This window comes from Trematomus bernacchii, unplaced genomic scaffold, assembly GCF_902827165.1.
Source record: "Trematomus bernacchii unplaced genomic scaffold, fTreBer1.1, whole genome shotgun sequence".
NCBI classification, from domain to species: domain Eukaryota; kingdom Metazoa; phylum Chordata; class Actinopteri; order Perciformes; family Nototheniidae; genus Trematomus; species Trematomus bernacchii.
This window is the reverse complement of record NW_022987608.1, coordinates 8,417,526-8,445,284: the sequence shown is the minus strand read 5'-3', so window position 1 is coordinate 8,445,284 and position 27,759 is coordinate 8,417,526. Positions and strand designations below refer to the sequence as shown.

Genomic DNA, 27,759 nt, shown 5'->3' with positions numbered 1-27,759 from the left:
GGGCAGCTGGCGGAGCTTTGACAACACGGAGGGGCCCTTAGTTTAGCGCCAGTTTCGACTTCTCCCTCTCGCTGCAGGCTGCAGCTTGTCAATAAAACTAGATTAGCTTGTAATCGTGTCTAAAATAACCTGTTACTTTTGCAAAACTACGCGTAGTGCTCCTTGGTGACAAAGCAACGTATTGACAGGTTGGACGTAGCTGTAAAAGTTGCAATAAAACTAGAAAAGGACACAACAGCGGAACCAGAGGTACGTTTCATTATCTCACATACATACATGGACTGATTCATTTGAAAGAGAAAAAAGGCGATTGTTTCATTTGGACTTTCCCAGGGATACAAGCTGTTACACTCAAATATACATTAAAACATGCCCTGTAGTGTACACTTTTTAAACTGTTAATTTGTATAGGCTACCGTGTTTATGCAGTCAATGTGTATACAGTCACAGAACAAACAGTGGGTAACAGTAACAGCCAACACTGACTGAACCTTTAATTAACTCAATATATCATTGTGTTATAATTTACAGTATAATGTAGTGTAATACTGATTGAATGACAAATCCATCTATGTAGAAAACCTTTGATTCAGCTTTTGGTATCCACATTTCAGCTTGCATAAGAGTATTGGTTCATTTTACAATGTGTTGCAAGCAACTGGAAATGTACAAATAAAACATAAAAACTTAAACGAGAGTCTTAAACATAGATGTTAACTAAACATATTGGATGTAAGAAAATATTGCACAAATAAACATACATTAAAATGTGATTTAAAAAAAAAAAGGGATGCAAGATGAGTGACATTTGGTTCGTAGGACAGAGATGCTGAATTAACGCCTTCATTTCTTTGTCAAATCTTAGACTGTTTAACACTTAAGTGTAAAGTATTATATTTAAAATTCTTGTTATTCGGAAGAGAAAGCAGGCCAGATCTAGTTTATTTTGAGGTTATTAAAGTTTTTCCATCACTCCTCACAATAATATGTGATCTGCTTTTTTGTTACCAGATCATCTGAAATCAGCCCCATCACCAACTTTCCTAAAATGGACAGTAAGTATGATGGCCTTTAGATTAGCTTTTTATTAGCAACCCCCCCCCCTTTTAAATTGTCTTTTAATCTTTATTATTTACCTACTTTTATATTGTTTTATATTTATTTTATAGGTCTTAAAGGGTTTCATCTTATATTATTTATTTAACAGTTTCAATGGCAACATTTATTTTTACGTCTGTTTTTTAATATTTTAATCGTTTAACTTTTATTAGAATCTTAACATCTGATCTTATTTTTAACTTGTGATGTGTGCCATTTTGAAAATCACTTTGAGCTGCACGTGCTGTATGAAAAGTGCTATATAAATAAAGCTTTATTATTTAAAACACATTAAAGTCCAGCTCTATGAACAGATGAAAACACTCAGTTTATGTCTTCTCTGTACAGGTGAGGACGATCTGGACATTCTGACGGCGCTGCTGGCTGAGAGCGAGGGGGTCGAAGAAGAACAGGGGGGTCCGGAGCAGGCAGACGACTTGGACGGCCTGTTCGACGGAGACGATGCTGAGGAGGAAGAGTACAAAGATGGCGTGGAGGAGGAAAAGCAAGATGTGGCGACGGAAGATGTAGCGACGGATCTCTTTGGAGATGTGGATGACATTGAAAATGAAGGAGAAGACACTAAAACAAATGACATCCTCAACAAGTCCAAGGAGGACTTGCAAGGTTTGTGCCACTGAAGTCTCCTCAAGTTGATGTGCGATGTAGTGTATAGCATATTATATATTACCACTTGGAGAGGTCCCAGTTCACCTCCTGGGCCCTGCCGTGGTGCCCTTGAGCAAGGCACCGGACAACCCCCCCACTCCCATTGCTCCCCGGGCGCTGTACAATAGCTGCCCACTGCTCCTAGTACTAGGATGGGTTAAATGCAGAGGTGAGATTTCACTGTGTGCTGTGTGCTTTATTGTCATCATACAAAGTAGGGCTGCTCGATTATGGCAAAAATCATAATCTCGATTATTTGGGTCAATAATTGATATCACGATTATTAAAAACGATTATCCATTTACTTTGAAAACATCAATTTATTGGAGAATTTTTTTAAGTATAATTCAACTGAAAAACCAAAAATAATAATAATAATAATAAAAAAATAATCGTTTTATTTCGATTACGTTGTTTTCGTAATCGTTGCAAGCCATAATCGTAATCACGATTCAAATACGATTAATTGAGCAGCCCTAATACAAAGTACAACAACATTTATTTGGCAACTCTCACTGCTGTAAAAAACAGACCCAAATAAATAATTAAATAAGAGTGGTAAAAGCAGAGGTAGTAGTGATGACAGTGCAACGAGATACAATTCAATGTCAATGTGCATATTTACACTTGCAGTCTAAAAACGTTAAATGTACAAAACTGTATAAATGTAGTGTATTTCTAACCGTGTGTTCATAAAGGGTTATAGTAACCAAAGGATGCAAGTAAAGTAGCCATAAATATTTCTAAATAGTAGTGGTTGCAGTCTTTGAGGGGCGGAGGTGTGTTTATGAATGTTCACAGTGGTTTTAATGTGCTCTGAGGTTGGAAGAGGGTTTCATTCTCCAATTCTATTCTATTCTATGTTTTGCTTCTTCAGATGAGCTGAGGCAAATGCAGGAGAAGATGCAGCGGTTGCAGCAGCAGCTGGAAGCGAGTCAGAAGATTTCTACACCTTCTTCCACTCCGGTCAAGACTGCGGGAAGCTCAGCTGCTCCCAAACCAATAACCTCCAAACCAATAACCTCCAAACCAATAACCTCCAAACCTATAACCTCCAAACCGATCCAAGCCAAGAAGACCAACACACCAGCAGGTGATTGTTGTTCCAGCTAGATCCTGTTTTCCAAACATTGCACAGAATTAATTGATAAAGATACTAACGACTGCATATGACTTTCGTGTTAACAAATGTCTGTTTTCTGTCTCCTCACAGCAGCAACTCCTGTCTCCACTCCAGTCAGAGCAGCAGGTCAGAAGGTCCAGGAGTCCTCTGGCTTTTGTGATGAGCTAAAAAATGCTGACTCCTTCACACGCAAACCCAGGGTAGCTCATCCCAAAGCCAGCACATCTCCAGGTAAGAATGGCTGCGCATTAATTGATAGGAAAAACATTGGTAAAGATTATTACAAAAACAACGGTTATATTAAATGATTAAAAATATATATACATTTAATTGAATTGATGAAATAAAGTGGTTGGATTAATTAATACAAAAAATTGAAATATATTTATTTATAAAAAAATTAGATTAATTGAGCCTAAGACTGCTACTTTTATGCACATTTATACAGTGTGTTTTCTTCACAGAAGAGCGAGGCCCTCTGGTGGAGATAAAGCTCGGCGGCACCTTCCAGCCAGCAGAGAGCAGCAGCAGCAAGCACCTCAGTCCGGCCAATAAGAGCAGACCTGCCACGGCTGCTTCTTCCCTTCTTCCTCTTTCTAAAGATGTGGCTGTAGAGAAATACTCAGGACTGCGTCTCAGGTGAGGACACTGAAGTGATGAAGACACAGGAAAGGTCAGCAGTGGAAAATCTAAAGCTAAATCTGCTCGCTGTTTTCAGGAGACCGCGCGTTTCCTCCAGCGAGATGGACCGCAAGATGGCCGACCGGCGTCTGATCCGCCTGTCGCAGGTGCCGGAGCTAATGGCTCGGGAGAAGCTGGAGGACAGCGACTGGGTGACTTTTGCTGTGCTGGTCAACAAGGCCACACCACAAAGCAACAGCAGCGTACGTCAAAGCTCCCCTCACTGATTCAAGATTCAAGGCTTTATTGTCATGTGCACATTAGCTAGGTTAGGCTCCTCCAACAGTGCAACATGAATATATATAGGACATAGAACAAATAAAACAGAAACAATTGTGCAAGAGAATGTCTAAGATGTGCAAGTAAATACAAATAAAATAGAAATAGTGTGTTTCTATACACTGTAGAAGCTCCATCAGGCACAATAATCCTGAATAATTAGTTCTTAGGAAAATATTTTCTTCTATTTCTTGTCACTGAAGCAAGGATGCTGCAACTTCTATTTCGTATAAGGCTTCGCCCTCTAAGGCTATCGCTATTGGGTAATCCCACTGCGCATGCGCAGCACTGACAGACTTAATCCACGCCCACCTATGACGTGGGCCCCACCTACGGTCTCACTTCCGTATAAATAGGAAGTATGCCCGTCAATCTGCTCCCACTTTTCTTCAGCACGTAGTAGCAGAAGCACTGTAGCAGGCACATTAGAAAACAAAGATTCCTCCCTTACGAAGCTTTGTTTCTAGTGGAAAGATGGAGATGAGCAAGGTAAGTCAGGGCTGCGTCCGGAACTGCCTTTCATGTGAGACGGGCTACATAATGAGTTTTGACAAACACTCACAGTGTGAGTCCTGCTTGGGGTTAGAGCATGCGAAAGCTGCTCTTTCCCCACAGGTGTCATGCTCATTATGTGTCCGGCTCCCTCTGGCCCTCAGACAGCAGAGAGCGGACGCTCTCGCTGCTGCTGCGGTCGAGGATGATTGGGCAGTCCCAGAGGTTTACTCTGTGGACGAGGCCCTGGACTTCTTGGATCCGAATGGAGGGCACGAGTCGGACGACTACGCCCCCTCCATTCATGGATCACCAGGTGGTTCCCCCATCCTCTCTCTCCTCCGGACGGAGGAGACAGAGCGGGGTCCCGGTGTAGGTCCGGTAGACGGACCAGTGGTCTCTCTCTCCGCCGTCACGGCTCTGCCGTCGATTGGCGGAATTCTCCAGGAACTCCCGGAGATCATCTCTAAGGCAGCCGCCTGGCGAGATCTCCGCGTTCCCCCAGCTCAGGAGAGCACGTTTTCGGATGACATGTCCGGGGTGTTCTCCCAGGCACAGAGGGTCAGGAGTGACCCGATCTGGCCACGCTTCCTGCCCATTAGGAAGTACCAGGAGGGGGCGGCGGCGAACCCCAGGACACTGAGGGCTCCTGTATCCACGTACGCTCCCCTCACGAGGGTGGAGGGATTTACGGATAAGGGTTTTCCGACCGTGCCGCCTCTGGAGCCGAGCCTCACGACATTTTTTGGAGTTAAGCAGGCCAGCACGGTTGCCGGACGGCGACCCATGCTGACTGCCTCCAGAGATCAGTTTGTCGCCCGACAGACCGACCGGATGCACCAGTGTGCTTACCAGGCGTCAGCGGCGGCCAACAATATTGCGTTGCTGGTGAATTCCATGGTACGTATAGCTGAGCAGTCCGACACCATGTCCTCAGGGGAGGCTGAGGAGATCGGTAAGGCGGCCAGCACTGCACTTACCCTGAGCGCCGCAGTTTCGCAGGCGCAGATTGCGACGTGGGCGACTCAGGCTGTACCTCTGGCTACAGCAGGGATCTATACCGGAGGGTGCAGGGAAGGAGCTGATAGAGGCTCCAATCAGTCCGGACGGACTGTTCGGGCCTCAGTTCCACACCATGGTGGAGTCAAGGAAGTCTGCATCGGAGCAGGCAGACGACATACGGCGTCACGTCGGATGGCTTCAGCCGGACAGACGTCCCCAGCAACAGCAGCAACAGCAGCAACAGCAGCGACAGCAGCGCTCGCAGCACCTGCAACAGTCTCAGCAGGGGCAGCGCGGGCAACGGCGAGATCAGCAGCGGCGCCAGAATCGCCCTTCGGTGGCTGCGGGGGCACCGTCCCATGTCTCCGCTCCTCCGCCACAGAGACAGAGTCTCCAGGCGACGAGTCGGAGGGGAACGAAGAACCCCCGCTCCTGGTCTGCTCCTCCGGCTCCGAGAGAGCCTCCGAGGAAGCAGAGCCGAAAGTGACTTTTTGGGGGGGATGTGCGGGAGTACATTTTCAATAAAAATGTTGAAAATTCCAACAGTGTGTCTGTAGCAGCTGTTTCTCACATTTCCCCCACACTAGTCAGGCCGACTGTTGTTAATCTGTCGGTTAACAGACAGCAAGATTCGCTGCATAAACCAGCTGTTTGTAACCTGTCGGGTAACAGACAGCTGGGCTCGCCGTTTGAGCAGACTGCCTCTGACCTGTCGGTTAGCAGGCGGCAAGGCTCGCTGCACAAGCCAGCTGTATATAACCAGGCGGTTATTAGACAGCGGGGCTTGACGTGTAAACCTGTTGCCTCTGGCCTATCGGTTAGCCGGCAGCACGGTTTTTCCTCTGTCCCAGGTGTGCCTGCTTCACACGGTCGTAATGAGCCTAGGGCTGTTATTACGCGCTGTATGAATAGCACTGCACACACCTCCGCTCTTTCCTCAGGCCGGGGTGAGATGCAGTGTGTGGAGACCCGGTCGCAGCCCTTTCGGGCGGGGCCCCCCTTTCGGGCGGGGCCCCCCTTGGGTTGCTTCACGAGCAACAGCGGCAAGGGCTCTGGCATGGCTCGTCACCATGACTACCACAGCACAACAAGAACAGGTTTGCCCGCTCTCGGAGCATTGCTCAGAGTGGCGGCGGATATGTTTGATGGACAGATGGATGAGCAGGCTGATCAGCAGAGGGTACTCTCTGCAATTCGCCTCCCCTCCCCCGCAGTTCAATGGGATTCAGGAAACACTCCTGTCATCCCAAGAACAGTGTCTTGCGCTCCAGGAGGAGCTGCAGGAACTCCTGGTAAGAAGTGCGATTTCCAGAGTTCCTCAAGGGGAAGAAAATCGGGGGTTTTACTCCCGTTATTTTCTAATCCCAAAAAAGACCGGGGGAATGAGACCCATCCTCGATCTGTCAGCATTCAACAGGGTGATAATGAAAAGACCTTTTCATATGCTGACAATCAAACAGGTGCTGGAATACGTTCACCAGGGGGACTGGTTTACGTCAATAGACCTGAAGGATGCCTACTTCCACATAACCATAATCCCGAAACACAGGAAATTCCTGCGTTTTTCTTTCCAGGGGATTTCGTACCAGTTCAATCGACTGCCGTTCGGATACTCCCTGGCTCCTCGCACTTTTTCCAAGTGTGTGGAGACGGCTCTGGAGCCGCTTCACAGAGGAGGGATGAGGGTGTTATTTTATCTGGACGACCTGCTGTTGCTGGCTCGATCCAAGGAGGAGGCTGCTTTACAGACGGTACAGCTCGTATCTCATCTGTCAAGCCTGGGTTTCATTGTCAACTGGAAGAAGAGCTGTCCTCTTCCCTCCCAGGTTATCATTTATCTGGGAGTGGAATTGAACTCAGCCCTCATGAGAGCGCGACTCTCACAGCAGAGAGTGGAGACAGTGACAGCTCTCCTCCGACGCGTCACACCTCGCAGGGTGGTGACAGCCCTCTCCGTGATGCAGCTGTTGGGCATGATGTCAGCTGGTCACGTGGTGATCCCTCTGGGACTCCTTCACTTGAGGAGACTCCAGAGGTGGTTTATTCGCCTGCACATCGACCCCATGCGGCAGAAGAGACGCATGGTGTACATTCCCCCTTCCGTGGGTTTGGATTTAGCCTATTGGAAAAATCTCCACGTCCTGTCAGTGGGGGTTCCCCTGGGCAGAGTGACGTCACACACAGCGGTGTTCACAGACGCATCTCTCGCAGGCTGGGGAGGAACGTGCATGTCGCAGGCAGTGGGGGGACAGTGGCCAGCTCACATGTCTCTCCACATAAACGTGCCCCCTGCCTCACGTGCTGTCGTTCCTCCAGACCTTACTAGACAGGAATTTGGCTTATAGCACGGTCAAAACGTACGCTGCTGCCATCTCATCTTGCCACGTAGGGTTTGGTGTCAGTACGGTGTTTAGTCACCCTCTGACAACACGCTTTCTACGGGGAGTACAGAGACTCAGACCGGTGTCACGCGCTTTGGCGCCTCAATGGGATTTGGCGTTGGTGTTACGCGCTCCATTCGAACCTTTATATCAGGTCCCCCTGAAGTTCTTGTCAGCCAAAGTAGCTCTGCTCTTGGCCCTAACATCAGCTAAAAGGGTGAGTGATTTGTCTGCTCTCTCTGTGGCTCCGTCATGCCTCCAGATCCAAGGAGATGGCAGCTCAGCTGTTTTGCGCCCTAACCCGGCTTTTATGCCAAAGGTTATCACAAGCTCTTTTAGATCAAGAGTGATAACTTTGGAGGGTTTCTTCCCTCCTCCTCACTCATCGGAGGAAGAAGCCACATCTCATCTCCTCTGTCCCGTACGTGCGCTGTCATGCTATATTGCACGCACAGCCACGTTGCGTAGATCCCAGCGCCTGTTTGTGCATCACAGAGAGCACTCAATAGGGCAGCCTCTGTCTGCACAGCGCCTGTCACACTGGTTGTGTGAGGCTGTGTCACAGGCGTATGTCTCCTCTGGGAAGGATCCCCCGGAAAACATCAAAGCGCACAGCATCAGAGGAATTTCAACCTCTACGGCTTTGCACGGAGGAATGACAGTGGAAGACATTTGCACTGCGGCATCTTGGTCTTCCCCCTGCTCTTTTATTCGTTTTTATTTGAGGGATGTCTCCCATTCCTCTCTTACTCATTCAGTACTCAGTGTCCTGTCAGATTGAGTAATGTCAGAGACTGAACGGTGTGCCCTCTCTCCTACCTGTCGGCACTGAGAGAGCTGCCCCTTTTTCCCCCTCTTTTATCGTTTTAACAAGTGGGATTTTTTATCTCTACTTTTTAAAATGCCATATTTCCAGGGACTGTGATGCTCCTTTACACATGGGTTATTAATTGAGTAGATGTGTTTTTGTACTTCTGGTAACGGACGGACCAGTGGGGCGTGGACTACATCCTGCTTCGCCCTTAACCCAATAGCGATAGCCTTAGAGGGCGAAGCCTTATACGAAATAGAACTGGGGTTACGTATTGTAACCCAGCTTCTATGAGTATAGGCGCAGTCCTCTAATGGCGCATTTCCATTGCAGCGCGTAGCTCGCTTTAAGCGTGCCGTGTCGTGCCGTCCCCTTTTTTGGTTGTGCTTCCACTAGGCCTCGTTCCGGCGCGGCACGGCGCGGGGCCACTTTTTCCCCTCTTTTCTGGCCCTAGAAAATTGTGGTTCTATCGGGGCCAACAAACAGGGCTGAGTCGGGCTGAGTATGCTAAACTAGAGAGAGGAGCGCTGGCAAGAGGGCTAGAACTACAACAAGATGGACATATTTGACCGTGATTTAATTGTAATACACGTTTCAAAATGATGCCGAAGTAACAACATACTGATACCGGTTAGTAAAAACCATGAATTAATGCTTTGTCAAGTCTGCAGACAGACGGCAGGCGAAAAACCTTTTAAAATTCGTGTTTTTCTAGATGGAGATTGGCTAAGCTAACGCAGTATATGCCCCGACCGTCCACACTCACAACAACGGCCTATACAGACATAAATACAGCAGCGACTGTATTCACCATGACACAGGCAGTCTGTGGTGTGTACTTGTTTAACTTTTGTCGAGTTTCTGAACATATATAAGGAGCTGTGAGCTCTGAGTGCTCACAGCTAACGGCTGTGTTGTGTTTCTGGATTTCTCATTGAAGATGACGTCACGGCTCCGCCTACACTGCGTTACTATAGTAACTACCCCAGTTCCTAAACTGTAATGGAAGCGCAGCATGAAGTGAGTCGGCCCTGTTAAGGCCCAACGCGGCCAAGCCGTACCGAGCCGTACCGAGTGTGGCCGAGGCCGACCGTGTAGTGGAAATGCGCCATAAGGTTCGGGCCCCACTGGCTCCGCGAATAGCTGAAGAAAAGCTGTTTGTGTGGGAGCAGATTGACGGGCATACTTCCTATTTATACGGAAGTGAGACCGTAGGTGGGGCCCACGTCATAGGTGGGCGTGGATTAAGTCTGTCAGTGCTGCGCATGCGCAGTGGGATTACCCAATAGCGATAGCCTTAGAGGGCTGCGCCTATACTCATAGAAGCTGGAGTTACAATACGTAACCCCAGATCCTCATACACCATGTTTGTGATCCTTATACACTATAGCTCTTGTGGACTTGTGGAAACACTGTGTGTGTGTGTGTGTCCCATTTTGACTGAGCGCTTTCTCTCTGCAGGGCAAAACCTTTAGCATCTGGAAACTGAACGACCTCCATAACCTGGAAGTGTTCGTGTCTCTTCTGCTTTTCGGCGAAGTCCACAAAGAGCACTGGAAGACAGAGCCGGGCACTGTCATCGGACTCCTCAACCCGAACCCCATGAAGCAGAAAGAAGGATATGACGGGGTGAGTGTCAGTGGACAGGATGTACAAACAGTAGATAACAACGTGTGCCCTATTGGTCATAGCCTTAATGCTTCCTAACTGTCAGCTGACTCCAGAGAGTGAACCCTTGTGTTGAACATGTGCAGGTGAGCCTGACCGTGGATAACCCTCAGAAGCTGCTGCTGTTGGGGGAAGCTCAGGACTACGGCACCTGCAAGGCCATGAAGAAGAACGGAGACCCCTGCTCTCAGATGATCAACCTGGTATGTGTGTGTTAGGGGTGGGAATCACCAGGCTCCCCACGATACGATACTATTGCGATACTTAAGCCACGAAACGATAGTATTGCGATTCTACGATATGATAATTATTGCGATACGATATATTGCGATATATATATATATTTACATCTTTGTTTTGACTAACTTCCTGCCAATCCCACTGACTTTACCCATGGCCGTGACCGCACAAGAAAAAACTCAGCACTATCTAGTGGATTGAATAAGCAAATATATAATAAAATATTGATACTTGGCGTCCGTGTATAGATACAATATCGCGATACTATGCTGTATTGATTATTTCCCCCACCCCTAGTGTGTGTGTGTGTGTGTGTCGGTGTCTTTTTGTGTTGTTAGTATTGGCTGACACTCGTCTCGGTTTGTTTTCAGTTTGAGTGCCAGTACTGCCAGTATCACGTGAAGGCCCAGTATAAGCAGATGAGCTCAAAGAGGGCCGAGCTGCAGTCGGCATTTTCCGGAAAAGCTCCCAACAAGATGAAGGTGAAGGGGAAGGGGGGGAGCCTGAAGGAGCGGCTCTGTCAGGACGGCTTCTACTACGGCGGGGTGTCCTCCTCCGCCTGCGCCGCCTCTTTGTGAGTGATAATACTTTGTATATTTGGTCATTACCACCCTGTTTTCTACAACACATTCATTTTGCACTTGGCAAGAATATTCCAAAGCCAGGAAAACAGTTCTTTTTACATTCTTTAACTGGTCTTTGTGTTGCAGATCGGGGAACAAAGGCACCAAAGGGACTCAGAAGACTCTGGACAATCTGTTTGTGAAAGGCTCGGCTAAGCAGCTCCATCAGGCCAAGAGGCTGGGTGAGACTCCCACACTGCACCAGCCTCTATTTCAATCCCTGCCATACACTTCTCTCTCTGACTTGAGGTTTACCGCCTCCAATGAGCCATCTTTGCACAAGCTTTAGTTATTATCTTGACAATGACCGAGAGGAGAGAACGCTGAACTTATGGCTGTTAATAATGTCTTCCTGTCTTTGATTTATTTAGCCCTTCAGTCCGGGGAAGTTTCAGGATGTTCAACTGAATTTAAGAGCCTGCTGTCAACGCCGACACCCGGAGCTCTGCAGCTGAAGAAGCACTTGGTACAAGGCAACCAATCAGGTACATGTGCCTTATGAAAACCTCAAAATGTACAGTACTGTCTGAATGTTTACCCCAAAATAAATTGGCTATTGAAGGTCGCCCTCCATTTTTAACAACCATTTCAGACCTCAACTCACTTGTATTTACTATAAAGAACTATAATAAATCATATATGTTTCTCTGAGATGACAAACTAGACCAAATCGTTTAGATATACCATCTTTAATCTGAGCACTAAATCATACAAACACAAGATGCTCATTTGAATCTCTTCACGATGTTTATTTAAAGAGTTGTCAATATTAATAATGTTAATAATAAATTGCTCAATTTTTTTAACCGTGTGGTCTATCTTCAGCCTCCAAAAACGGAGCTTCACCTCAGCTTCAGTCCATCACAGCCTCCTCCCTGCTGAAGGAGCAGAAAGCGAAGCAGCGGGAGTTTCTGCAGAGCCGCCTGCGGAGGGCCGATCAGATCCAGAAGAAGGTGCAGAGCTCATTGGCCCCCGGACCCTCCTCCTCCTCCTCCTCACTGACGTCCCCCAAAGCAGCCTCTGTGGCCCCCCGGAGCCCTGCCACTCCCCACGCCCCGACCCTGGGCCGAGGCTCCTCACTGACGTCTCCCAAAGCAGCCTCTGTGGCCCCCCGGACCCCCGCCACTCCCCAGGCCCCGACCCTGGGCCGAGGCTTCTCCGAGGGGGAGGACATCCTCTTCTTTGACGGCAGCCCGCCCCCGGCTCCCGCCCCCAGCGCTCTCAGCCTATCAGCCGCCAAGATGGCTGCTCTGAGGAAGCTGAAAGCCAAAGGGGCGGGGCTTAAAAAGGAAGACCCTAACGCTGTGAAGAGGAAGAGGACCAACAGCAGCGAGATCAACGCCAGACTGGAGAAGAACCAGACCTCAGCCGAAGGTACACAGCCACCGTACATCTCTGTTACACATATTGTGCACATTATCCAGCTTTTAATACGGCTACATACTGAGTAAAGCAATCATTTGACACAAAATATTTATTAAAAATTATTTATCTGATTTGATAATGATTGATGGATTCCCCTCGGTATGAGAAAGTGTTCCATGAGTATCTGAAAACAAACGTTTTTTTTTCTTCATAGCTGTCTTTTTTTTTTAATTGATTTGAGTGTACCTGTGTCTGTAACAGCGATCTGCTATATAGAAATAACACTTAGACCAATCAGCATTCTGTATTCAGCCAAATCGAATGAAAAATATCCATAACATCGATTTGATTTAAGATCATTTCTATGGTACACTTGCATTGCCTAACTTCAAGGCCTGTAGTGATGCGCAAGTTTCATATATATAATATCCGTTGTAAAAAATCAACACTTTTTGAACAATAAAGTATATAATTGTGCTTGTTCTTACTGTGCAGCTGATGAGGAAGAGGAACCGGCTGAGAAAAAGAAGCGAGATCAGCTCCAGTACATCCAGTCAGACGAATTTCAAAAGATCCTCAACGCCAAATCTCGCCATGATGTTGCACTGCAGGCGGTACGTGTTATATGTGATGAGTGTTGTGTCTGTTTTGATTATATTCTTTTTGAGGTCTTTTCTGCAAATCCAGCTGTATTTCTGCATATAAAAAGTGAAATGTGTCCTCTCAGGCGGAGTACCAGATGCAGGAGAGCTACTTTGATCCTCTGGTGAAGAAGGAGCAGATGGAGGAGAAGATGAAGGGCATCAGAGAGATGAAGTGTCGCGCAGTTACCTGTAGAAAGGTACTGGCTTTCAACCTATTTGCTTCAAACATGTATAAACACGTATATGTAATGTTGCTGCCTTGGTGTACTAACCATAAACGCAAGCATGGTGGAAATGAAGCTGTTATTTACTTCCCATATTCCCTCGCTTCCAGTGTAAGTACACCTACTTCAAGCCAGCGGATCGTTGTGTAGAGGAGAACCACGATCTGCGGTGGCACGATGCCACCAAGCGGTTCTTCAAATGTTCCTGTGGACAGAGATCCATCGCTCTGGACAGACTGCCAAACCAAGACTGCAGGTAAAAATCTTAACGTCATGTTCTTTCACTGAAACAAAATGAACACTAGAACTAACTCTGTTTCACCATTTCAGTAACTGCGGCCTGTTTAAATGGGAGCGTGATGGGATGCTGAAGGTAAACATCTTTCTGACTCTCACATTGTCTCATATTGTGTGAAAGAAAACACACTGATGTTCTGGTCATGTTTTTCTTGCAGGAGAAAAAGGGGCCGAAGATCGCCGGAGAGCTTCTCCAGCCTCGAGGAGAGGAGCACGGAAGGTTCCTCAACAGCAATTGACAGCAGCAGGATATCTCTTTTTTAATTTTATGTATCATATTTGTATTTGTGTGAATTATGTTTTTAACATTTTATTTTGATCTTGATGAAGATTTGAATGACAAATAAGTCGATTAAAGCTTTGAAACATGTCACGTGAAATGCTTGTTTTTCTTCTCAGGAGATAGAATACTGTAGTAAATTGGTTCGGGTGCAGATCTGGAAGTATGAAACCATATCATATTTAAAGAGGAGATATGCTAATTTTCAGATTCATATTTGTATTGTGTGCCTCTACTGGTCACTTTAATGTTCAAAAAGGTCTTTTTTTTTCTGCAGCACCACTTTTCACCCTCTGTCTGAAACCAGAGCCCAGTCTGCTCTGACTGAGTAGCTGTGAAGCTCTGTTGTGATTGGTCAACCGCTAAGTAATGTCCCGACCCTTAGCCTATTATGTACAATATGTTAAAGCACTACCCAACAGAAGCGCAAGTTTTTTTATTTAGACCTGCAGGGAAAGACCCAAAAAGCCTAATAGGGCCCCTTTAATAGTACGATGAAGCCATTTCTACATTTTGTGACTGAATAATGTTTCTTCTCATGTTTCGAGCTGCTGTCTGAGGTAGGAAACACTTTCAGCAATCTAAATCAACAGCTTTTTCTTTCAAGTCCTCTTGCTGTAGAGTCATTACAATTAAGAAATCACACAATGCATTACTGTCATAAGGTATACACCCACGCAATTGAAAGCACTTGTATCACTGGTTGTGTTTATGTGAAGGGATGTGTTGTATCACAAGCCCCATACATCAAACCTAAATGCAGCATTTACAATCCTCTCCTGCATCCAGTGTTGAAAGCTTACCTGAGAAATGTAGGAAGAATAATGACATGCAGATTAGGCAGGTTGCTTTAAAACAAAAGTAATTCTTGATTCTATCAGTAAGGAGTTATGTCATTACTGGAAGCTTTGTGAATAGTAAGCACAGAGGGCGATGACACATGGTTTATTTTGCGTTTATTATCCGATTTTTTTCCCTCCTTTTCCTCCTCTGACTTGGCTCACTTTCATATTTCCACTCTGAAATGTGGAATCAGCCTGATGATTTCTGCAGCTCTCCTCATCTTTTCCTTTACTCCACACCGCCTCCCTCCCTTTAAATACTCCACATACCAGACAGTGCTAAGCTAAGTAAAAACACATCAGTGGCCTGGAATCAGGAAAGTCATTTTGACTCAGACAGTTTCTTTTGGCTCTTAAAGTAAGAGTTTGTTTTGTTGCTGCTACTGCAACCGACTAAAAATAAAGACAGGGCATTGTGTTGCTTAAATGTAAAAAAAATGCAGTAAATACAAGCATGCACAGCATAGAGACTACATTTAATATGATAAAGTGTGGCCTTTAATACAAAAACTGTGCTTATTATATATTTAACAGTTTTCATGGAGATACATATTGAACAATTTTGTTACAAATAAGAAGTAAAAAAATTATTTATCTTGTTGATGAAAGTAGGAAAACAGACACAACTTTGGTAGTTTACTCTGGTACAGGTGATGTCAGTATTATCAATATACTCTAGTACAGGTGATGGCAGTACTAACAGTATAATTTTGGTACAGTTGATGGCAGTATTAGCAGTACTTTCAGTACACTCTGGTACACTTGATAACAGTATTAACAGTATACTCTTGTGATTGCAGTAGAGACAATACTAGCAGTATACTCTGGTACAGTTGATGACAATACTAGTATACTGAGGTACAAGCAATGACAGTATTAGCAGTATACTCTAGTACATGGGACGGCGGTACTACTGCGGTACAGGTGAAGACAGTATTAGCAGTATACTCTGGTACAAAGGACGGCAGTATACTGTAGTACAGGTGAAGGCAGTATGAGCGCTCTCAGTGGAACCAGTAGTACTGAGGAGAAAAGCCGTCGTAGTGATACTCTCGATACTGCTCATTGGTCTCCCTCGTTCTCTCATTTTGCTCTGTGGATACAAAAGTAGAAGTGTCTCAATATCAATATTTGTATATATGACAGGGTTTGATCGTAGTGAGAATTATCAGCAGACTTTGCAGTTCTACTCTTATAGGAGCTTTGTAACGTCTGTGAGCTATTTTTATTTATTTTTTAGCCAACTACTTTACTGATTTGTTCACTCTCACCACCCTCATCAGTATCTACAGCGACAGCAGGGAGCTTTTTAAGGCGAAAAATCTCAGTCGAATACACTATCTGCTACATGAGATTCAGTATCGGTGAAGTCGGTTTTATGAGTAGGCTTCCTAATAGGTAATCACTCCTCAACCATATGGCCAAATTTTATAATCAAGCATCGTTAGATAAAAGCAAACTTTGAATCATACCTATAGCACACTAGGTTTTCTACAGGTAATTGCACATATTGTGGAGTTCCCCAAGGCTCCATTATGGGGCCTCTTCTATTTTACATCTTCGTGCTTGCCCTTTCTCCAATTGCAGAAAGCAACAAAATAAGTTACCAGAACTACGCAGACCACACACACATTTACATAATCATTTAACCCTTACAGTATGACAATTTTAGCCAAGTCTGAAGGTCTCCAAAAACACAAGTGTATAATTTGGTGTTCGTGTCTGGGAAGACCCGGCAGAATTGTTGTGGGTGACTCGGGGTCAAATTTGGCCCAATCAAGATTCATCTTTGACTTTAGACACCCCACCCCCTTCATCCACTGTAACAATAATTTGTTCGCAACATGCACCTGGTCTGCCATCCCTCGGCCCCCCTCCCCCCACGGGAACTCAACCTTTCTCAAAGAATATGTACACTAACACTTGAACCTGAACACACACATGCACGTGTGCAATATGTGGTGTAATGTGTTTTGGGGCCATCAAATAAAATTACAACAGGATTGTACGGTTATGAATGCATAATAAGTTAGTTATGATGTAGTTAAAACAATATTGGATGATAGTCATTATTTTTGAGTGTTTTGGACTGAAATAAATCATGGGTCAAAATTGAGCCGCGAACACCATGAACGGTAACAGCTTTCGAACACAAGACAAGGGTTAAGCAGGGTTCTACGCTCTAACACTAGTACTAAATTAGTGCATTGAACACATCAATAATCAATGAGAAATATTCCCCTGACATTGAAAGAAAAGCAGCACAAAGACCCAACAATCTAGAGTTTTTTTTATATAAAGGTTTTTGCGAGAATGTGCTCTTATGTAATGTGACCAATAAGTGTTCCATGGCCATGTGGAGATATTTTTGTTTTCTTATAACATCTCTTTGACCCAAAACAATGTATCTCAGAACTAAACACATATCTTTGTGGTTAGCAAGTCTACGTTTAGAAGCTGTCGCTGCATCTTTATCACAGCAGACCGCAGGAACACTGTCGGCTTAGGCTGGACCACAAATGGACACTTTGGTTTCTCTGAGATCCACACACTCCATGTGTTATTTTGTGAGCCCTCCTGTGGCGACTGGCACGTAAATCTTGTGTTTACTGACATGAAGTCCATGCTTCATGTTTCTCCAGTGATGGAACACCTTCCTCTGTCGCTCTCCCTGCGGTTTCTTTCATATTCCCTGGTTGATTGTTGGTTTCGTTGGGGAGTTTTATCTCGTGCGATGCAAAGATCTAAAGACAAAAGGTGTTGTGTGCTGTAGAGATTCTAAAGCCCCCTGAGACAAAGATGCAATTTGTGATTCTGGACTACATAAATACAATTAATCAATTGATTGATTGATGGTAATGTTAAATGTTTGTATTTGTCGTCCTCTGTGAAAGGGGTGAACATACTGTTTTTTCTTCATTATTTCAAGAAGTTGGAATTAATTAAAGTTTTTTTGTCAATAAAGCATTATGTCTGTACCCTCATATTCAAGAGGAAAGCATTAAACGGATAGTAGTTGTAGGTCCAGGTCTCACCATCACGCACCTCCTCCACGTAGTGCTCTTGCTCAGTCCTTTGCTCCTCGTTGTACTCCCTTCTCTGCTCACTTGCAGCAATCTTTACCCTCTGCTCGACTGTGGAAAGGAAAAGGGAAAGAAATAAGAGCTGAGCCAAAAATGTCTCTAGAAGCCTGCTCCAAGATGAAATAACAAGCACAGACTGAAGAGATCTGCAGGCGTTACCTAGCTAAAGAGTGATTGTTTGAAATGTTATTTTGGTGAAAGAGTATGAAAGTCAGTTCCTGAAACATTTGATATATTCTGTGTATTTGTTCATTTGGTTTGAAGTATAATGGTCTGTCGTACTGATGCTGGCAGTGGAAGAATGAGCTTATTGTATTGAGAAACTGAGAGAGGGAGAGCTCGCTCCATACTGCCCTGTGACTCCTTCTGCAGCCTGCTGTGTGTGTGTGTGTGTGTGTGTGTGTGTGTGTGTGTGTGTGTGTGTGTGTGTGTGTGTGTGTGTGTGTGTGTGTGTGTGTGTGTGTGTGTGTGCGTGTGCGTGTGCGTGTGCGTGTGCGTGTGCGTGTGTGTACCTTATACTACTCTATTTTCTACTTACTATACCATACTCTTTTGTTATACATCTCTTGAACTTCAGCCTGCAAGCATCAAACCATATCATCCTCAGAGTCCAAATTCCAAACCATTAAACCAACACTGAACACACAAACACACACACACACACACACACACACACACACACACACACACACACACACACACACACACACACAGCACACGCACACGCACACGCACACGCATGCACACACACACAAACACATATACTGGCTTCGGTACGGAAGGCCAAACATGCCATATAATTGTGTGTGGCCACATCAGCCACACATACCACAATATATAAATACATTTAAAAGTATAAATAAACATATTCAGACCAACCTCTTTACCCATGATCCTTATGGCTTTCTGCCAATAAGGTGTCAGACAGCACAAAGTATTTTTTCCTGGCGATAACAGTTTTTAATCAGATAGCTTACTTTGGATCTCGTAGTACCGGGATGAGCGGCGACTGCGGCGTTTGATGAAGCTGGATGCGTCTGACTCGGGCATGAACACCTGCCCTGCTGCACCTAAAAGTCAGAGGTCAGAAGGTGAAGGTCAGGTAGAAAGGAAGTTTGTGAAACCGGTCAAAAAACATGTGTCACCTTTGTGATCGAGTGGTTTTGAGTGGTCCTTGACTGCTGCACTTTCCACCTCACTGGAAACTGAGGAGAAGAAGAAATGTTAATTTCATGCCTTTAGACTAAAGCACTTCACACTAAATTGCATCTAAAAGTGTTTGTGTGTACTTAGATTTAGAAATGTACAATCTTTGAAATCTTTGAATTTGCAACAGTATTTTTAAAAATCATTGGCTTATGACATTTTTTTATTTGTTTCCCCAATGTTAAAGAAGACCATGCAAACCTCATGTATGGTGCTGCCCACCCTATCTATATCTATTGTTGTAATAATGCCATGTTTACTGAGAGGTCACAGCTGTCCTCTTGAGGACTACTGGAAATCTCTTCATTTTTAATGACTTAAATCTTTGATGCAATTCAATTTGAAAATCAGTATGTATTGAACAAATTGACTTTTAGAACTTTTACAAAAGTTTTACAAAGTAATTTCCATTGAGCCCTATTCCTCTTAAATTACAAATGCTGGCTACTATTAAGCTGACATTTGCAAATAAATAGGGAATTTAATTTAATTCAAAAATACCCTTAAAAGGTCAAAAGCAACAAAATAGGCGACTACCAGTTTTATCCACTGGTTAAGAAGGACTGCACCTATTCTCAAAACCTTGCTTATCTTCCTTGAGAATGTATAATCCAAAATAAAAAATCCTGTCCCTGTTGTCCCCAACCCAGGTACTCACAGAGGTGGAGGAGGAGGAGGGCGGGGAGCAAGGAGAGCACGAAGACTCGGGTCCAGGACATCTTGTGACAGAAAAGTAAGAACTCTATACTTCACAGGACACCTAACAGAACTGAATCGAGAGAGGATGAGGGACGAAGGGAGGAAGGTGGGAGACAGTGGGAGGAGGAATAGAGACCCAGAGAGGGAGGAAGGCTGCTGCTGCTGGATTATCACATGCCCAGGGGAGAAGAAGGAGAAAACAGGGAGGAGGGATGGGCTAAGGTGTAGTAAAAAAGAACGAGAACCAGATGGAAGTCTGAGTACCTTACAAGAGAGAGGACAAAGACATCATGTCCAATGTCCTTTTTTATTTATGTAAGCTTTCAGATCTTAAAAATATGCATGGTAGCCAATCAGGTAGCAAAGATTCATCGTGGATGTTGATAGCCCTCTGGTGCATGTAGGATGTTGTTAGCAAGAAAAGAGAATTTAGGTAATATTATACTGCGTATTATTAAAGGTTTATAGTAAACTTAGAGAGTTAAACAAACCTGCTGTTGTCTTTTTGACATGCTCTCTCTCTACTACTTTCCATATGAATGAGCAACATTTTCCTTACAGCAGGTGGTAACAGTTTGGAGCTGCACTGGCCCCCTTCCTTTCCCCTCCAGGTGAGAATTATCTTTACGTTAAACGCTGCAGCGAGCTATAGAACTGTGTGAGAGGAGTTTTGATGAAAGTGTACATCCGCTGCTGTGGATTTGTCCTCTGTCTGTGTGTGATGAAGTGAAATTGGATATGAGTTTCCTGTGAAGGAAACTGGGCAGAGACAGGTCTGCAGTCTGGGAAACAGTTAGCCGCTAATGAGCCTGTGTGCGAGCAACTGCTGGCTGTGAGTGTGATTTTACAAATATATGAAAGTGCATGCTTGTTATATTGATATTTGTAAATGTGATTGGTTATTTGGTGTGAGTTGATAGCCTTCATATTTTTTAAAGGGCCCTATTGTGCTCGTTTTCAGGTTCATAATTGTAGTTTTTGCCTCTAGTGTGACATGTTTTCAGCCCTTACACTTTTCCCCTCTATCCTTTTTATCTTATGTAATACTTATAAATACAAAATATAACTGCCTGTAAAAAAAAAATGAAACAGGATCTTAATAATATAGCCATCATTTTTATTATTTGTTATTAAAATATAACATTTGTCCCACAAACATTAATTCACTGAATCATCCCACTAGAACATGTATAAGGCCTCTGTTAGTGTTCATTAAGAAGAGCTACAATTCACAGTTATATTTACACATTTCTACTTTGATACATTTATTATTCTTACTCTCAACCCCCCCCCTCTACCTTCATAATCATACCTTACGATTACTTTTCATAATCATCATTAAACTCCCAGCTTCTCAGTTGTTGTGCTGTTAAATACTGTAAAGCAAGAACAGTAGCAGCAGGTACTTTATTCTGCTTTTAACAGTGTTTCCAGTCCTTATATCCTCTGTGAGAACAACATGCTCTACATCAAATTTCCAATTGTTAACATAAGCACATAAGGCTCATTAAATAATCTAATGTCATCTAAATTAAATTAAAAGTGTAGGGATTGCATGATAAGAACAATTAGCAAACAAGATTATGACTTTGCTGATCACGTCTTGTGTGCACTGCTGCTTCTTATCCAGTCACACAATCATCAATGTGTGCTTAGTCATGAGGCGGCGTTTCTTGCATCATGCGCGTGGTTCTTCACAGTGAAGTCCTCTCGCCCTGCACCAGGCGGCCTCTGAAGGCCCAGGTGTCCTGGGATTGTTAAAGGAACAGTTAGTCAATTAATCAAAACAAACCTTCTGAGTATGTCGATTTTTACATGTTACCCCATACAACTGCATTATGTAACAAGGACAATCACTCAGTTTACTAACATAGGGTTAGACATTTCTAGAGGCAGAGACATTGCGCTAAGTACCTTCAAACTAAGCAATGGGGGGCTTTTTTTCCCCCAACTTAGCTTTAGCCAATTTGCTTATGCTTTATTAGACACATTGGATGAATTGTAAAAATATATAAATATATCACAATGACCTGCTACTTGGTGAGCGCATTCCACTTATTTCTGGGATGGTGGATGATAACTGTGCTCCTCCTAACACCTATAAATGATGTAGTTAGGCTGAGCATTGCATAACAAGTCTGCTAAGTGTAATTCTAACATTAAGAAAGACCCTAATATCTGAGGTGTTGATGCTCTTAAGGTGGCCGATGGAAGTCATGCTGTTGCTACATATTAGCATAAAACTGCCACCTGGTATGTAAATATCCAATCTGACTGTATCAAGTACATTCCTGTTGTGTTGTCACTTGTAGAAGGGAACGTTTTAAACATGTATGAATGTAGATGTCTGACCTGGAAGGTAATATCGTTGCCCAACGCGTACTTCCTGTTGGCGATGTCCTTCACCTCTTGCTCTATGTTTTCCTGGGTGGTTCCCTTCACATCAATGTAAAAACAGTCAGCGCTGGCATAGTGGCAGGAGATGGCCTGGAAAAACACAATATTTACTTGAAATGTTTACAATTGCGTTATAATTAGCTTTTTGCAGCATATGACCAATCACAAACAAGACAGGTGTACAAGTGTTTCTATATTTATTCTCCTACGTAGAGGCTCTCTCCATCCATGGGTAGGTATAGAGAGCTTTTATATGCGCAGGTGAACCCTGAAGTTACCCCACTTGAACCCTACTTTGTAGTACAGGCCACAGGTGGATTATGGGTAGTGTAGTACCTTGCGGAAGCCCTGTGTCTGGTTCATGCCTGAGCCGTGAATCAGCAGCGGATGGAAGAAGACTGTGTCGCCCTTCTCCATCTCCAGGTGCACCCTGGGATGCTGCGGGTCGTAGCCACGCACTCCATGGTACATTTTGTTCACACCGCCCTGAGGAAATACAGGAAAGTTTAGGTACCTATAGCAGGTGTTCTCATGTGTGTGTTCCTGTAGCAGGTGTTCTCATGTGTGTGTGTGTTCCTGTAACAGGGTTTTTTTCATTTGTGTGTTTGAGTACCTCCCACTCTGGGTAGTCGTGCTCCTTCAGCGTGCCGGTGTGTGTCCCTGGCAGCACCACCAGGCAGCCGTTCTGCCTGTCCACCTTCTCCATGGCCGTCCAGGCGCAGACGATCTTGTCTGTGGGGCGGAAGGGGAAGTAGTGCAGGTCCTGGTGCATCGGGTGGCGAGACGTCTTTTTCCCTGAATCAACCGTTGATAATTGTATGAGGCTTCCTATGATGCTTACTGATCCCAAAATGACACTGCTGTAGCTGGTTCTCCAGATAAACAGAAACCAGATTATTGTAAATATTTTTGAATAGCTGTATACCTGCATCAGGAGGTTTGTTGATGAGCATTGTATGCATTGCCATGATGTTGGGTCCAGTGAAGCACTCCACATACTGCAGAACCTGACATGCAAAAGCACATAACAGTTTAAATTATTTCAAATTCAAGCTGCTTTTTAAAGAAAAACTGTTATTATTAATATGTTATATTAGAATTTTGATTATATTATCATAGTAATATATTTTTACTGGCACGTTCTTTTGTTGAAGAGCTGTAATCCTCTTTCCTAGGACTGTGGGATTTCAGATATTTCCACAAGTGTGCACCATCGTCTACACAAAGTTGTTCTATGGATCTCTGTATAATATGCGTGTGTGTTTTTATACCTGTGGTAAGTTGCAGTATCGGAACAGTTCAGCATCTTCCTGGAAATCCTGGAGTTTGGAGACCGCTCTTTGATCCTGAACAAACTCTGACTTAGAGATGGCCACGTCCCTCATCACCATCAGACCGGGAACTTTCACTTCCTGCCGACAGATCCGTTCAAACGCACTCCTAAAGAACGCAGACGCACAAGAACCTTCATGCATCGGTACTATTAAAAGATAAACATTTGATATGTAATGTATGCATTGCCTTTTCTTAAAGAGTACTGAAGATAGAAGGGAAATGGGAGAGATAGGGAACGACATGCAGCAAAGGGTCACTGCAGCAAGGACTGAGCCTGAGTATACCACCAGGTAAGTAATATGTCATTTCAATACAAATATACAGTATATTATTAGTTACGTCGTAAGTTCTCAATAATAGGTTCAATAAGTTTCCGATGGTCACCTGAACCTGTCGATGTCCTCTTCAGGCACCAGATTCTTGATGAGGATGAAGCCATTTTCCTCATAAGAGAGTCGCTGATCTGGGGTCAGCAGGTCAGTATCCCAGCTATATCTACCAAAGAGAGATAAGACACAACAATATCAATGTGTGAGGAAAGGTTACTGTGTGTGTGTGTGTGTGTGTGTGTGTGTGTGTGTGTGTGTGTGTGTGTGTGTGTGTGTGTGTGTGTGTGTGTGTGTGTGTGTGTGTGTGTGTGTGTGTGTGTGTGTGTGTGTGTGTGTGTGTGTGTGTGTGTGTGTGTGTGTGTGTGTGTGTGTGTATAGAGATCTGAACCTTGATCTCTTTAGTTACACAAAGCTGCTTCTGACATGAACTGCCTTTAAGCTATTTTAGAAATAGGGCTTGTTTTGTTGTTGAAGTGAATGCACCATCAGCTATTAAAATGCACACAGACAGCAGAAAAGTGAGAAATTATTTATTATTTATGTATTTGTCAGGGACAATGTCAAAACATCTGTATGGATACAATACTTAAATACAGTTAGATGTTTTGCATTTAATATATCTCCACAATAGTGACCTCACTATGTAACACTAGCGCTTCTATTGGCTAGTGCTATGGGGCGGGACATCTCTAATCACAACAGAGCCGGCAAGCTAACCAATCAGAGCAGACTGGGCTCTGGTTTCAGACAGAGGGTGAAAAAAGGTGCTGAAGGACAGGCAGTATGACACAAATAAAGAGCTTATTGAACATTAAAGCATGGAGACATGTCACAGTAGAGGCACAAAATATAAATATGAACCTGAAAGTGAGCATAATATGTTGTCTTTAAAATTAGGGGGTAGACTACCTACTCATAACAGAGTTCATTATATACAGTTTATGGTCCTACCTGAGTCTCTGAGGGTCGCTGGAGTTGAAGCTCAAAGCACCAGTCGTTTCAGCTCTCTGAACAAACCAGTAAAGGAAACGAGACAGCAACAGAAACAATTGACCTTTAAGCAAATAGTCTTCCACTTACTTAAAACCAGACTAACGTTAGCCTCCTGAGTTATTCTAAGCTATTATCTCCAACAAACAGATAGATAAATAGATACATATTTACATTTCAACCTTTAGCCTACATACTGCTAACAGCCTCGTTTAAATAACGGCGTCATTGTCACAGTGCCTTTGTTATAAACGCTAAAAGACGCATTCATAAATAATGAAAGTTAGCTGCAGAGAGGCCTTCAGTGGTACTCCCGGTCCCCGGTCTAGCCCACCAAAGCAGCCCACCAATAATGCTCAGTTGTCAGGTAGGCTACTGTCTGCTCTGCGCAGCCCCCGGTGATCCCACACAGAGAAGAAAAGGATACGATGTCGGCAGGTGGTCGGTCGAGATGGTTGATTAGCAGTCTGAGTCTCTCCGCAGCGCGAGACATGTTCAGTCGGTTTGTATCCGGGTGTGATCCGGTAAACAGCGATACGGAGCAGAGGAAGCAGGTGACCGGGCAAAGGGCAGACTGACAACAACCACTCCACCGTCACCCACTGTGGGTTATGAGGTCAGTATGCTACAGAGGTGGAGGAAGTATCAGATATTTTACTTAAGTAAAAGTACCAGAGTGTAGGAATACTCTTTTACGACTAAAAGTCCTGCAATCAAAACTGTTGCTCAAGTTAAAAAAGCACAAACCTCAAATATTCTTAAAGTACCAAAATTACTCATTATGCAGATTGGCCCATTACAGAATACTATATTATATATTTGTATTATAATTATTGATGCTTAATGTGTTTATCAAAGCTGGTTAAGGTGCAGCTTGTTTAAATTAGTTTATGCTGCAAGGTGGCTTGTGAATGTGACTTACTGCAAAGTAACTTATTATATTAAATAAATGTAGTGGAGGAAAAGTACAACACTTACCTCTGAATTGTAGTGGGGTAGGTTCAAGGCTTTTATTAGTCATACATACATAGCTACAGTGTAGGCCTAGTAGTAGTAGTAGCAACACATATTGAATAAAGTAACTACAGTTTTTATCCAGCAGGTGGCGCCCCACAAACACAATTATACTAAATGTTAGTTATGTAGTTATTAGTAATCGGTCCAATATATGCCCAATATAGACTGTTTCTCTGTGTGTTTTCCAGATTGGCTAATGGTAAATATATAATTTAAAGTAGGGAAGGAGAAATGAAATATTCATTACCTTAATTCTTTTCAACTTAAAATATATTTTCTTTTTACCCACTGCTTAATTTTTACCATGGTATTGTAAATTGTAAACGGTAAGCACATAAACAACCATCTAATAATATACATTTATTTTCAAAATGAATCGTTTGAGCATATTTTGCTTCAACATAACTATAACATTTTAAACGAGACACATGTGTAACCTTTTTATTTTTGTCTTATAAAGTGAAAGCCCTTCTAAAAGATGAATGAAGTATTTATGGTATGGTTAGTTTTTCTTAATTAAATACTTGAATGTCCAATATTTCATTGAAGGCTGACTGGAGAAAAGGAAAAACTGCATATTGAAACATTTCTACAATATGTATTGTTAGACCGCTGAAAATGTACAATGTTGCAAAGTTATGAGTTACAAGAAGCAGCATAAAGGGAAGCTATTTAAATAAAGATACCATTGTTTCGTGTATCTGCATTTCCTCCTGCTTCCCTCAGCTTCGTCAAGCTAACTACAGTTCGCTTATTAGAGCGGAAACGGGTTGATCTTGTTTTAAAATTACACATGATATAATGTAATACTACGATGAAATACGTAGATCTGCTACTATAGGTTTTTTTTTTTTTATATAATTGTATTTTTACTGAATTATTAAGGGTTTAATTACATCACATTCACTTGCTCCCGAAAATATATAAATGAAATAACACCAAAAACTACTACTGGTAAAAACTACTACTTCGATCCATTTATGCATGTGTATGTAGCCTATAACTATCTGTATATCGTGCTTTATTGACCTATACATATTTAAATAATTATTTATTATAATTAAGGCCTCTTTTGTTTTGAGAACGTTGATCTCTTAAATTGTGATGTCATAATGGTCTTATTTTGAAAGGGAACCGAAAGTCCCGCTGCGTGGTGTTTGATGTCAGCTTGCATTCCCCTCCGGTGTCGACAGAGGATCCTCCTCCAGCCTCTGTGAACTCCTCTCCCCGCCACACAAACGACATTTTGGGGGTTCGGTCTCCAGCTCTCCAGCTCTCCTTCCTCACACCCCACACATTTCCCGGTGTGTGTCGGAGGATAATACCGTTTTTATCAGAGTGTTTGGGAACGAAACCGACCTCGGACTGAACCGTGCTCCTTCAGTGGGCGGATAAAGCGGAGGAGGGCATCCGGGCCTGGCTGCTCCGGAGAGTCGACTTCAAACGACGGAATTCACCATTTTCAGGTAAATGGCGACAAATGCATTTTTGTTGATAACACCCTGACTGTCCGATATTGGACGCTACATTTCGGGCAGGCCACTAAGTAGGTAAATGTCAATACAGGGGAAACCACAGCTGAAGAATATACAGACTATATATACGCAGATATAATTGTATCTTTATCCATTTTAAAGCTTCGGTTTCACTATGTTGTACAGCTGGTGTTGTTATGTCGCGCCTCACATATTAAACATAACATCTCTTACAGTATGTCGCTTTATTGGGTGCCAATATTTTGGTTTGTTTACCTCATGTATTAGCAGCCAGTCTTGAGTGCCACATTTAAATGGAATTTTAAGGGAGAGAAGATGATTTCTGCATCATTAGTGTGATTTCTGTGCAATCAATTAACACCAATAGGTCTAATGAAGGAATTTCATTAGCACACCAGAAGAAGCAGCTACAAAAAGCCTACTGTAAAGTCAAATTATGTAATTGCACTGCAGACACACCAAAGACATGCACATAAACATCTTCATTG

The 27,759-nt window shown here is 43.6% G+C and overlaps 4 protein-coding genes across 5 annotated transcripts in view; 2 read left to right on the top strand and 2 right to left on the bottom strand.

Annotated features, from left to right (window-relative positions):
* Nucleotides 1-67: 67 nt before the first annotated feature.
* mcm10 (minichromosome maintenance 10 replication initiation factor) lies at nt 68-13,967 on the top strand. 2 transcript variants are annotated; one of them, XM_034131367.1, is made up of 18 exons: nt 68-249; nt 1,012-1,055; nt 1,447-1,725; nt 2,645-2,860; nt 2,984-3,121; nt 3,355-3,529; nt 3,609-3,774; nt 9,998-10,165; nt 10,291-10,407; nt 10,816-11,018; nt 11,155-11,249; nt 11,439-11,552; nt 11,893-12,441; nt 12,928-13,046; nt 13,160-13,273; nt 13,411-13,556; nt 13,631-13,673; nt 13,756-13,967. In XM_034131367.1, exons 2-18 carry the CDS (start codon nt 1,049-1,051, stop codon nt 13,834-13,836), a joined length of 2,730 nt encoding a protein of 909 aa, XP_033987258.1. In that variant the 5' UTR covers nt 68-249; nt 1,012-1,048; the 3' UTR covers nt 13,837-13,967. The 2 variants fall into 2 exon arrangements, with proteins under 2 accessions (XP_033987258.1, XP_033987257.1); XM_034131366.1 differs by having other exon boundaries at nt 2,981-3,121.
* Nucleotides 13,968-14,931: 964 nt separating this feature from the next.
* Nucleotides 14,932-19,819, bottom strand: ucmaa (upper zone of growth plate and cartilage matrix associated a). The gene is made up of 5 exons (XM_034131536.1): nt 19,667-19,819; nt 18,948-19,007; nt 18,780-18,872; nt 17,755-17,853; nt 14,932-15,812 (listed from the first exon to the last, which is right to left on the bottom strand). Exons 1-5 carry the CDS (start codon nt 19,725-19,727, stop codon nt 15,724-15,726), a joined length of 402 nt encoding a protein of 133 aa, XP_033987427.1. The 5' UTR covers nt 19,728-19,819; the 3' UTR covers nt 14,932-15,723.
* A 982-nt stretch (nt 19,820-20,801) lies between these two features.
* phyh (phytanoyl-CoA 2-hydroxylase) lies at nt 20,802-25,373 on the bottom strand. Its single transcript, XM_034131324.1, has 9 exons — nt 25,186-25,373; nt 24,720-24,775; nt 23,824-23,934; nt 23,376-23,544; nt 23,030-23,111; nt 22,718-22,899; nt 22,441-22,590; nt 22,060-22,194; nt 20,802-21,455 (listed from the first exon to the last, which is right to left on the bottom strand). Exons 1-9 carry the CDS (start codon nt 25,249-25,251, stop codon nt 21,402-21,404), a joined length of 1,005 nt encoding a protein of 334 aa, XP_033987215.1. The 5' UTR covers nt 25,252-25,373; the 3' UTR covers nt 20,802-21,401.
* The window catches only part of cdk17 (cyclin-dependent kinase 17), a 24,256-nt gene continuing 21,794 nt past the window's right edge, over nt 25,298-27,759 (top strand). The window contains exons 1-2 of the mRNA XM_034131323.1: nt 25,298-25,374; nt 26,906-27,241. The gene's annotated coding sequence lies outside the window, so the exon portion shown is untranslated. The remainder of the gene's footprint in view (nt 25,375-26,905; nt 27,242-27,759) is intronic.

Bases quoted from the DNA above. Each gene is read 5' to 3' on its own strand.
- mcm10 (XM_034131366.1), top strand. The intron at 11,250-11,438 runs GTGAGACTCCCA...TGATTTATTTAG, and splicing joins CCATCAGGCCAAGAGGCTGG to CCCTTCAGTCCGGGGAAGTT. The intron at 11,553-11,892 runs GTACATGTGCCT...GTCTATCTTCAG, and splicing joins GGTACAAGGCAACCAATCAG to CCTCCAAAAACGGAGCTTCA.
- ucmaa (XM_034131536.1), bottom strand. From the start codon at position 19,727: ATGTCCTGGACCCGAGTCTTCGTGCTCTCCTTGCTCCCCGCCCTCCTC. The intron at 18,873-18,947 runs GTGACACATGTT...TCTGACTTTTAG, and splicing joins AAAACCACTCGATCACAAAG to GTGCAGCAGGGCAGGTGTTC. The intron at 15,813-17,754 runs GTGAGACCTGGA...TTGTATCCACAG, and splicing joins CGTGGAGGAGGTGCGTGATG to AGCAAAATGAGAGAACGAGG.
- phyh (XM_034131324.1), bottom strand. From the start codon at position 25,251: ATGTCTCGCGCTGCGGAGAGACTCAGACTGCTAATCAACCATCTCGAC. The intron at 23,935-24,719 runs GTAGGACCATAA...TCTCTTTGGTAG, and splicing joins AGCGACCCTCAGAGACTCAG to ATATAGCTGGGATACTGACC. The intron at 22,900-23,029 runs GTATACAGCTAT...CGGTTGATTCAG, and splicing joins CAACAAACCTCCTGATGCAG to GGAAAAAGACGTCTCGCCAC.